The following is an 11,963-nucleotide window of genomic DNA, read 5'->3' as shown; positions in this document are numbered from 1 at the left end:
ATATAGGAATTTAAAATCTTTAGAAACTTAAACTGTGCTGTTAACTGGTTTAGTTCAAATAGGACTACATTACATAACCCAGAAAAAATACACAATAATTATTTATTTACTGTTAAAACTAACTAAACTTTAATATAAAAATGATGTTAGCTCTGTTAAATTTCATATAGATAACAATCTATCATGGAATTCACATATGTGATTATTCCATGATAAACAATGATAAACCTAACTAAAACTCTGAAAAGTCATATTGTGGTTTTTTTCAAAATGTATAATAATATGAAACCCATAATTATGTATTTATATTTTCAAAAATGTAAGAAACTTTTACATGATTGGCTTCTGCAGAATCCTCCTATCCCCTGGTAGTTTTGATTGTTATCAATCAGTACATTTTTTGCTCACCAATGGGTTGTAACAGGGATAATGTTCAAATTCAACACTTTGTGGGCAAACTAGTGCAATTCCAGCAGCAAACAGGGGCTGAAATACATTTTTTACTTATAATGAGCAGTCCCAAAGGTTGAGGTTGTATGAAAAGAGGTATATCATATCATAATTTTGTTAATCGGCTCAAGAAAACAATCACACTGATAACAGCAATTAAGCAGGTACCGGATCCTCTCGTTCAACAGACAACTCCTTGCAGTAACACTTCATTGTGAGAGCTTCGTAGACTCTGACAACAGTTGTGCCCGTGAGAGTCCAAAATCAGGCCCATTTCAAGCACTGCAGTCTTCGCCTTCGGAGTTCTGCCCCATCCACATCCATCATTGACAACAGCAGGCCTACCCCATTTACAGAGGTCATCAGCATCAACAAGCCTTCCGCATCCCTTACATCCACTGTCACCATCCTCCTACCCCCATTCTGAGCGTGCGTCCATACCAGCAAATCTTGCCCTGAATACCATTCCTTCAGCGGGTCCCTCCTACCTCCTACAACCTACAACATCAGTACTTCTCCTCTGCAAACAAAATCCACAATTACCTGTGTGCTCCTCCCAGTTTGATGTAGCTACGAGTAGTTAAAAATCCATGAGTGTCTCAGAAAAGCGTAACAAAGGTTCAAAAGTATTTTTTAGACTAATGCAAGTAAATGTGTATTGTTTAAGAAACAAAATATTGTACTTAGAAAGTTTATGTATAGAAAAAGAACTTAATTTGTATATCAGAACACTGGCTGAAACAAAATGAACTAGATCTATTGGTACCAGAGAATTTTACTCCAGCCACTGTAGTCTGTAGAAAAACTAGGAAAAATAGCGGATGGTATTTATGTTAAAAATACAATATAATTTTCTGTTGTTGATGTATTTAAATTTAATTTTGAATTAGATTTTGTTGTATAAATTAATACAATTAAATATTTTTATTGTGAGCATTTATAGATCTCCAAATGGAGATATTAACAAATTTTTTAACTGTTTTCAGCATACTATCAAAAGGTTACTAATTAATAACTAGAGAGTACTCATAGCTAGGGATTTTAATATTGAAATAGGTAATAATGATAATAGTCATTTGGATCTTTCAAAATTTAGTAACATTCTTAGATCCCTTAATCTTTTTATTACAAATAATCAACCTACATGCTATAATTCCTGCATTGACAATATTGTTTTAATACAAAGCTATTTAATACTATACTTGGTGAACATTGTCTTGCAGACCATGTACCCTTTTTAAATGCTCTCCACAAAGCATACAGAACCTATTTGGTATACAAAATCTAATTTGGATTTTTTAATACAAGATAGGAGATCCATCAATACAACACTAGGGAAACAATAATATTGATATATTGCCTCACAGACTAGCTGAGACTAAAAGCTTGTTAAATTAAACTTTATATATTTTTTTAATAAGCTGCCTGATGATGCAAGACTTTTTCTTTAAAATATTAAAAAAAAGTTTATATGATTAGTTAGTGAAAAATCCTTTTTACAGCATCGAGGGATTCATGAATTGCCATATTGATGTTAGGTTTTAATTTAAGACTAACTAAATTACTTTTTGTTTGTCGCTACATTAATTAAATTTCATATTGACATTAAAAAAACTGTTTGTGTTAATGTAATTATTTTTAGCTCATAGTGTATGCATTGTACATTTTAAAATGACTTGTCCTATTTCTGTAAACAGATCAATGGAATAAATTATTCTTATTCTTATTCATTCATGCCTTGTTATCAAAGAAAAGAAGTTGTTTGCTGTATGTTTTGGTTAATTTTTTATTTATTTATTTAAAAATATCACATTATATCATGTACATGACTGGTGATTTGTTATTCAAGGTCTTATAATAAAATTTACTAAAGTCTAAATTATTTTGCAATGCAACAAAAACATTAAAAAGACCAAAAATGTACAGCCATTTACATACTAAAATATTCTTCAGTAGAATAGAATGCTTTCCTCTGAAGCCATTTCTGATAATCTATTCTAAATTTTGTTAGAAATTTTATCTTTTTTTTTACTCACAGGTAGACGTTTAACCTTTTCTTTGTTTTAAATATTTTTAAAGGATCAAATAAAAAAAACCATTAAATTTATTAAAAAAGTGTATTGAAGTGTAATGGGAAAGTATAATTCAAACTCAAATATTTTGATTTTTTACAATGTATTTTTAATACAGTAAAATCAAATTAATTGATTTCCTAGAATATAGATATTTTGAAGACTGGCACAAACATTTCCTCAAATCTAAGAGGTTACTAATTAACCCCACAAATTCAATAAAAGATCAGACAATGGGTAGAAAGTGTCATGATTAAATTCTTGAAATATTTTGGCTTTGCTGTGGAATTATCTTCAGTCAACAGATGTTAAAAAAATCAACAACAGATGTTAAACTGAAGATGATTCTATTTAAATAAACTAGCTCTCCTCAACAAGGCTGATATACTTCAAGAATTTAATTATGTAATTATAGTTTTAATGTGGAGTGAGCTGGAAAAGTTAGATGGTAATGCTATTGGCTGCAATTAACTAAGAACTAAAAAAATAATGTAAACTTTTTAGCAACTTTTACTAACCCGAGGAGGGTTCACTGCCTTCCAGTTGAACAACTGGGAACAGCAAAAACCAATGTGTCACTTACATCTGGGCAATCCCATGGATGACGAAGAGCAACACATCAATAACTGCAAATGTCCAGATATTTGGATAAAAGAGTTAATTGATAGTCAGAGGATAATTGTTGGATTAGATAGAGCTCCCTTAGTGTTATAAACAGGCTGTTGCTAACCTGAATATGGGGAGGGAGTACTGTCTCCAATCTGCTTTGACTGGAACAGAGCTAATCTCTTTCTTCCGATGTGTTATGACTGTGATGTAGTATTCGCTATCTCATGGGTACTATCTCATAAGATACATGGATACAGGAGGAGCTACCTCCAACCTTTCCCATCCTGAATATCCTGTCACCCTGAAGGAAGCGCAAAGGTTCTTGTAGGGCAAAGTTCAATGAGATATCACAGATCTTTTTCAAAGTGAAAAAAAACTCAACACTATTTATGCTTTTTTTGAACCATTTTATTGCAGATTGTCTCTGATGCAGCTAGAATATTCCTAAAAGACAGATCAAACCAAATTTTTACACATAACACACCAAAAACTTTAGTTACCGTACTAAGTTTTTTTAATAATAAAAAAAATGAATAAAAAATTCTTAAAATCTCAAAAGAATAAATTAAATAATAATTTAATAAGTTAATAATATATAAATGTATACAACATTAAAATAACAATATAATAATAATTATTATTTATTTATCTCAATAATATTTATTATTTATACATTTTTTATTTATTTATTTTTTATTTATAATTATTTATTTATTTTTTTAAATGTTTTAATAATTTTTCTTCAGTTTCTTTAAATTATTTTCCAATTTTAAGACAAACTTCTCTATAGTAAGAGGGTGATAGAGCAGTTTCTGTACCTTCATTGCCTGAGTTTGAGGAGTCATATTTTGCACTCAGCAGGTGAGGGCACACTCATTCCTTACATCTGGCCAAACATGAGTTCCTGTTATCTGATTTTGGTTTATAAACGGTTATGTACATTGTAAATAAATGTACTTTGTATTGCGGTCCTACTGCACATAAATCCAAATGCTCCTCTGCACTCACCTCCCAGTGGCGTGTCAAGGATATCTGGTACCCGGGATAGCAATATGTTTGTGCTATCAAACAAATGTGTAAAACTTACATTTATAGTATTATTAAAATATTACATGGTCACTTAAGACATTTAATGAGCAGAGTTTGGTTGTGAAAGTGCTAAAACCACTAAAACTCCCTTGGCATGCCCCTGGTCCCCTCCCCAGCCCCTGACAGTAACTATTTTGATGTCTCAGGATGAAGTAATCAGTTTGAAAAACGTGATGCAATGCCAAAGGATTCAAATGACACAGCATGAAGAGCACTTTCTTCGTTCATTTTCATCTCCTTCTTAAGCCACATTGCTAAGAAGCATCTAGAGTGTCTGTATCATCACAGTGCAGTGGGTCTCCAACAAGACAAGCTGATGGGTGGCACTCGAGTTTGGCCAACAAATGAGGAAGTCCAATACTAGCAATGTGTAACCTACTGGATCATTGATTCAATAACACAATGAATTAATTTTCTATTAAGTACTCTACTTCTACCCGAGCAGAAAACATGTTCTGTTTCTGAAATTTTGTATGTGTGAAAATGTATTAAATGGAATACACAAGGTCAACAATTTCTCATAGATCCATTTAACCTTGTAGTATTGTTAGTATTGTTTTTATATAATGTAAACATTTATATTTTGTTAGTATTTCATTATACTTAATTGCTTGCCACAATTGAAAAAAATTCTACGAACAGTGGACATTAGAATTTCGGTCTTGGATGTTGTATAATTATAAGAATTCTGTGGACAAACAAACAAAATTATGAACAAAAGTGAGCAATTGTGGCAATTATATACACATAATAGGAAACATCATTATAACTTGGGATTTATAATTTGCATCTCCAAAGATAAATTATTTTAAGAAATTACTTTATTGCCTCTGTAAGAATGGATTTTTGAGTCCTAGAAATCTTAAATCGGGGCACTTTTTGTTAGGTCTCAGTGGTGTAACTAGTACTTGGCTTGGGGGGGGGGGAGAATCTGATTGAAGAGACAGTACAAGGGGGGCAGTATGGAATAAATCTGAATTTAAAAATTAGCTAGGCCTAATTTGAAGTAAAAATTAACTAAATAATCACTTAAAACAAGTTATATTGCTGTTATATTTGTTTTTTAAATTTTTAGCGCTTTCAGGAAGGGGGAGGTCTACTCCCTCATAATTCTCTTAGTTACGCCACTGTCATATTTATTTTATCTTTAGTGTTTTAAGTCTCACAAAAAAAGTTGATATTGATATGCATTCTAATAATTACCCACACTAGGGAATCTGTTAGACCCAGAGTAGTGTAAAGCCAAAGTCCCAGAAGTTTGAAGTCTCCCAAAGTAACTGTTGTAATTTTACCTTATCATTATTTTTGTTCAACCCAGCTATAGATACTTATAGCTGTTGTTTGAGCAGTGCCTGTTACTATGACAGTAATGTTGTCCACTAAGAGAAGGCTACATCTAACCAAATTCATATTGCTAAACCAGGACAATAAACAAAAATAAATGTAAGCAGAAACCCAAGAAATATTACATTGAAGGAAAATATAAGTTGATAATAGTTTAGAGAAAGAACCCTCAATCTTAGTTGAAGAACTCTCCTTTAAAGTTGTGTACCAAAACAGATTTACATTATAGTAAATGTGATGATTCTAATCTACACCAGCTTGTCATCTGGAGTTCAGAAGATATGCAATTAATAAAGTGAATAAAAACAAGTAGGCTAAAAGACTTATTATTTTAAGAGCTATTACTTGTTATGATGTGAATAATAAATGCTCAGTAATAATAATAATTACAAGTCAATACGGTACAGCTTTTTTCTGTATTCATTCCCCTATGCACTACGAATACTGTGTTAGAGAGCTCTTCAAGTGTAAGGAGCTTTTCAGATTCAATATTGATAGACTTTAAAATATAATGTTTTTAGATCACAAGAGAACCAACCATTGTTAACACCCAGAGCAAGAAAAGTGGTTTTTACAGTGAGGTAGCGAGCGGTAGCTTATGATGTAAAGTGTAGATCAACAGTATACAAAACCTTTTCTGACATCTTGATCCTATCTATATAAAATTAATTTGGATTAAATCTCCATCTTCTGCTATATATATATATATATATATATATATAAAAAAAAAAAAAAAAAAAAAAAAAAAACGCTGCAGATTTATTTATAAAAACAACTAGCAGATAGCTTACTCCTTTAATATACAGAATTGATTTATATAATAATCATAATATAATATACCCCTTTAATTTTATTTATACAGAAGTGAACCTTATATTAAAACTGTTAATACATTCTTGGAGTTTCAGAGGTCATCCCAGAAGGCACCTCTGTGTTTGCTGATAACTGTACATAATCACCTAGCATAAAGATTTTAACATATTAGAAACTAATTTATTTATAACAATAAATAAGTATGGCACAGTATTTTTCAAACACATTTCTAAAATTAAAGCCTGAAAAAATTGTTTGTATTCAAGCAAATCAGAAGTGTCGCAAAATTCACGAAAATTCCAACTCTTTTTGTTGGGGACAGCTTGAGGTTCTGGGGATGAGGTTGGGGAAAATGTACAAGTTGGGTGAGCAGTTGGCAAGGATCGAAGCTGCGGTGGTGAAGGGTGATTTTGTCCTTCAAAGATTGGGCTCAACTTAAATCGGCATAGCACTGCTTGCTTGAGTTACACATATCCCGTTCTTTAATTGTATGGGATACAACAAAATCAACATTTTTGAGGTTTCAGTGTATATAACATTTTATATCAAATAACATATTAATAGAACAGACTGTGTACACGACTTTTTTTGTTTTCTTAACCCTCTATATCCTCAGCTAACCATCATAACCTATAAGAAAAAACACGATGTCCGACTTATTAGTGAGGCAAGAAGGTATCTTGACATGTCCAACGTCGCCGTGAGCAGCTGCACAAAGCAAATTATCAAGTAAGTAACAAACCTTTTTGAATTTTTACATTTTTTAAACTCAAATAGGTTTTTTATTAGTATAGATCGGCCTTTTTTATCTTTATTTCTGTCTTTTTCTAACTAGTAGATGGTTAAAGTAAAATAAGCCTTACTAATGTAAATAGATTGTATAAATTATATAGATAGGTTACAAGATTCAATTAGACCTCTCGATGTAAATATATCTCAGATACAATCGTAATGATACTGGTAGGTAACACTCGTGTGTAAATTTAGCCTAACTAATATTTTGAACATTAAGAGTCCTGGACAAATACTTAGCTTCATGACTCCTGGTGAATTTTATTACCAACTAGTTTTAAAATGTAGGTAAATTGTTCTAAATAGCAGTTGATAGAGTGAGTGAATACAAAGACCTTGGTAAAAACCTTTTAAAAAAGTTAAATCATAATTGAGATTAAGATTTATACTCGAAAATTGTTAGCTGTCGTTACTATAAAATGTCATATTGAAGGGGTAAATATATATGTTTCGTAATAGTGCAAGGCTAGGACACTATTCTAGCCGAATTCCATCACCTCATAAGTTTTGAAACGTTTTAAATTCTTCCCAGCTGGTATTAGGTATGTAGTAGTAATAATAACTGGTATTAATAATTAGTAATAAATTTTATCTAGCAATACCAGACAAGGATGAAATTGATAATTTTATTACCATATCAATTGCCTTCACATACGTTACGTGTGATCCGTATCCAGTGTTTTCTATACCAATATAGTAAATCTAACGTCTATTTCCTCTCATTAGGTGTGTAGGCTATACTCATTGTGATTTGTTTTAGCATACATATTATTTAATGACAGGCTTGTTTTTATTTTTAGGAAAAGATGTAATATTTAAAGTACAATATAAATAGAATAGAGCATTTAGTTTTCTTGAACATTTTGTCTATTCAACAATACTCGTATAAGCAATATGTGTTTTTATAAAGTATATAGACGCTGAAATAGTTTATACAATGGTTAAAATTAAAATGTATTACAGCTCGAAGATCTGTGTATATATAATTAATCATCAACTTACTCATACATGTCAGGATATTGGGTGCATATCAGGGTACTCGAACGTAATTATCTCAGAATTACTAAAACGACAAGATAGTATGAAGCATAATGCAGTGCAATTATTTTGATAAAGAACTGTAACTGTTGCAGTATTACAATTAAGTTAAATACAACGTAAAGTAAAAAAGAAATGTTTAACTCAATTTAAGTTGCCATTTTCACATATTATTTTCAATATGACATTTACTATTATCACGAAAACATCGTCTAATTTTGAAGATTATAATGAAAATTTGTTACTTTTTATGGGAATAGGCATATAAGTTGTATTTTAATTACCAACTCCATTTAATGTATATCAGTATATACCGAATAATAATTTTAAATTCAGCTCCACTAGACTATAAGAAATAATTGTACACTAACGTGTCGCACTCGTTTATAGAGCTGTGCAGAAGTTTTTCGTTCAAAGTAGAAATTTATTTTTTAGGTTATTCGATAAGAATGTATATTAAAATGTTGAAATTAAAGTCAAATAAACACACTAGTGAACATTGATTATAAATAGCACTTCTCGTCATAAATTAAATTCAGACTTTTAGTTTTGAAGTAAGCATCTATTTGGTTTTAAATAGAAACATATTTAAATCCTATAAAGTAATATTGTAAACAATTTGTCATATTACTTCAAAACCCAAAATAAAACACTGAGCATACAATGATATTTTTTATAAAATGGTATATTATACAATTTATTAGAATATATCATTACAACAAGAAAGCACTGTGAACATTTTAAAATACAATAACAAAATTATGATTTAATGTTGGATTAAATTTCGTAAATTAATTTTATTGCGTATAATGTATATTAATTAAATTAATTAAAATATTAATTAACCATGTTTGGTAAAAAATACAAAGCAAAGCCATTTGTTTCCACTTTGCTTTATGTAGAAAGAATATTATTGGAATAATTAAACCGGGATATTAGCCTACAATAACAACCATTAGCCTACGGCTATTTAGTGGAATTTAACGTTTATTCCTTATAAATAATAATATTTTGTATGTTTTATTTCATGACAATTGTTCTTTATAAATTAGTAGATTTATTTTCATTTCGGACAAATATTTGAATTTCCCGCTCATTTAATCGAGAAGAGTTGCATTGCATACTTGGTACCCATGATGCATTGGTGAGTCGGGAACCCGAACATATCCGAAGTCCATTCGGCTCTGTGATCCCCTCCTCTACGCGTCACCATTCTCCATCTTTCTTTATCTAACGCCCAAGACTGGTTTACTATTAGTGAGTGACAGTGGCAGTATTCTGTGTATACTTAAGGTGAGCTACATGTTATAAGGTAAATAGGTTAGAGCTCGTGATTGGTCTGTGTGATATATTTAGCACTTTACTAACAACAATAATAAATCATGTACGTTAAATTCTTAATGTCTACACATTTTAACATGACAAAACCAACTGGATGACCTTGACACCAGCTGAAAACACGTTAGGTATCACGTTAGGTCGTGTTAACCAACTGGATGACTTCGATACCAGCTGAAAACGTGTTAGGTATCACGTTAGTTCGTGTTAGGTTACGAGGATGCTAGCTATCGAGTATATTTCAAAAATACAATCGATTAATAAATGTTTACAAAATATATATTATGTTTACGATTTATAATGTTTTAAATAATTGTTTGCTACACAAAATACTAATTTTAAAATATTAATAGGTGTAATATATATTTAGGTTATTTTACAGAAATACTTCTAATATAAAATGCTTTTTATTGTTAGAATGATATAAATATATGAAATGTATGTAATGTGTGTGTGAAATCATTTATTTTCATCACTAATATTTTATACAGAAATAAAATAGCATTACTAATTTAACATTTGTTATTTATTTGAAATAGGCTAACTGCTAATTTTCTAAAAATCCCAAACGTAACAATGGATTTCAGTAAATCTCTTAAATATGTATTCTAATTGATGCAAAAATATTAAGTCATTTTAAAAAGGTCTTTTTTGTATTTAATAAATTTGTTAGTATGTTAACACTTATTTTCAAGGTTATTAGATTTTTGTTTCCTTCGTGGGGAATAGAGACATCAGTAATATTTTATTATTATATCAAACAAATAGACAAAATGTCAGAAATAATAACACGAGTCTCAATTTCAGAGATTTCTATTTATCTCCTTATGAACTCAATTCCCACTAAAACAATCCGCCATCTTTGATACATGACGTCATAACATGATGGAAATTGAAGCAAATGGTGGTGGGAGTACTGTAAGCAGGGAACAAAGAAAGCAGCGTTGCCCCACTTGATCATTTGCGTGTCTGTTCGAATTGGCAACCATGTAATTCGGCTGTGTTGTCAGTTTTTAGTTCATGGTAACTTCACCTTTCTATTACGACAATTTATATGTCTTTGGTGTTATATCTGTATACACATTAACTTTTTGGCCAGGCCATGAATTTTATTTTGTAATATTATATTCTACAATCAATAAATGTTTCTTTACCTGAGATGAATTATTTATGTTGTACAAGTATTTGTAGTATCCATAAGCCTTAATTTCTATGCAGGTTTCAAACACACATTTGGGATATTAATCAATAGATTATATATGTTTATTACTAAATCTCGTAAATCTTATTTCTCTATTCACCTATCGTTCACAATTTGGGGGTTTTCAAATGTACCATCTGATGTTCAAATTCACGTATTATAGCCAGACAATTCTTGTACAGGAGTTTAAATAATCCAAATAGCAAAAATATGTAGGACAATATTTTGTATTGTAGTGATGAAATCGTCCGCGATCGGCGAGTTCCAATAAAGTTACAGCTCCCTAACAAAAATGCATTTTAAGGAGTGATTATGGATTTCTGTTCTCGTGAAGTCACAAATTTAATGTTATAAACATTAAACTTTGAAGTTTGCTAAAATTAAAAGTAAGGACAGATTTTACAGCACAACAAATAGATATTAATCGAAAGTTGAATAAGTAACTATAGCTCAGCATCTCAAAAGACAGGTAAATATTACCTGTGAGAGGATTATAAACGTTTCAAATGTAAATTTCGTGGAAGCCAGAGTTTAACATTTCATAAAATGGTTTTGACACTAAAAAGAAAGTTACGCTCATTGCAATTTAACATTAACACGTCAAAAATTAACTCAAAAAAGGATTTTTTGACTACCGAAAATTGTGCACTTTGCACTTGAGAGACGTCATGTTGGTCTGGATCTTCGAAGGATTTTCTTTAGTTTCTGAGTAAACAAGGTTATCTTCAGAAGTAGTAAACATGCACTATTTGGTAGTAGGAATCCAAATACTATGGGATTAACGACTACAGGCTGTTGTAAAAAGCAGCAATATTTTACTTTGACACTGTATAAGTTTCTATAACTTTTCGCGAATACACAGACTAGAAGAAATACCTTCATTCCTAATTGGAGTGTCTTTATTGAATAATGACGATTAACGACTATTCATTCAGACGTGTGCTGCAGTAAGATACTACAAGTACAAAATCCAAGTAAAACATTTTAAAGCGGCAATAATTCCATTAAATGGAGCGCCATCTAGCAGACAAAGATTGACTTACGGTAGTTTATCTATTCCCTCTATGTTTTGAACTGAGTTTACTTGATCGGCTTGTACTAGTGTCTGAGTAGGTTAATACAGTATATTCGTAGTTATTTAAATGAATTTCTAACAATATTGGCAACACTAGTAAACGTCATTGAAATGCAATTAAAGGTAAGCAATTGTAAACATT

The 11,963-nt window shown here is 30.6% G+C and overlaps 1 protein-coding gene across 1 annotated transcript in view; it reads left to right on the top strand.

Annotated features, from left to right (window-relative positions):
• Positions 1 to 11,767: 11,767 nt before the first annotated feature.
• The window catches only part of LOC124366077, a 67,146-nt gene continuing 66,950 nt past the window's right edge, over positions 11,768 to 11,963 (top strand). Inside the window, exon 1 of the mRNA XM_046822304.1 lies at positions 11,768 to 11,944. Coding sequence (XP_046678260.1) covers positions 11,933 to 11,944 — 12 coding nt within the window. The 5' untranslated portion in view covers positions 11,768 to 11,932. The remainder of the gene's footprint in view (positions 11,945 to 11,963) is intronic.

The sequence above is a fragment of the Homalodisca vitripennis genome, chromosome 7 (genome assembly GCF_021130785.1).
Source record: "Homalodisca vitripennis isolate AUS2020 chromosome 7, UT_GWSS_2.1, whole genome shotgun sequence".
NCBI lineage: Eukaryota > Metazoa > Arthropoda > Insecta > Hemiptera > Cicadellidae > Homalodisca > Homalodisca vitripennis.
This window is presented reverse-complemented; position numbering and strand designations above follow the sequence as displayed.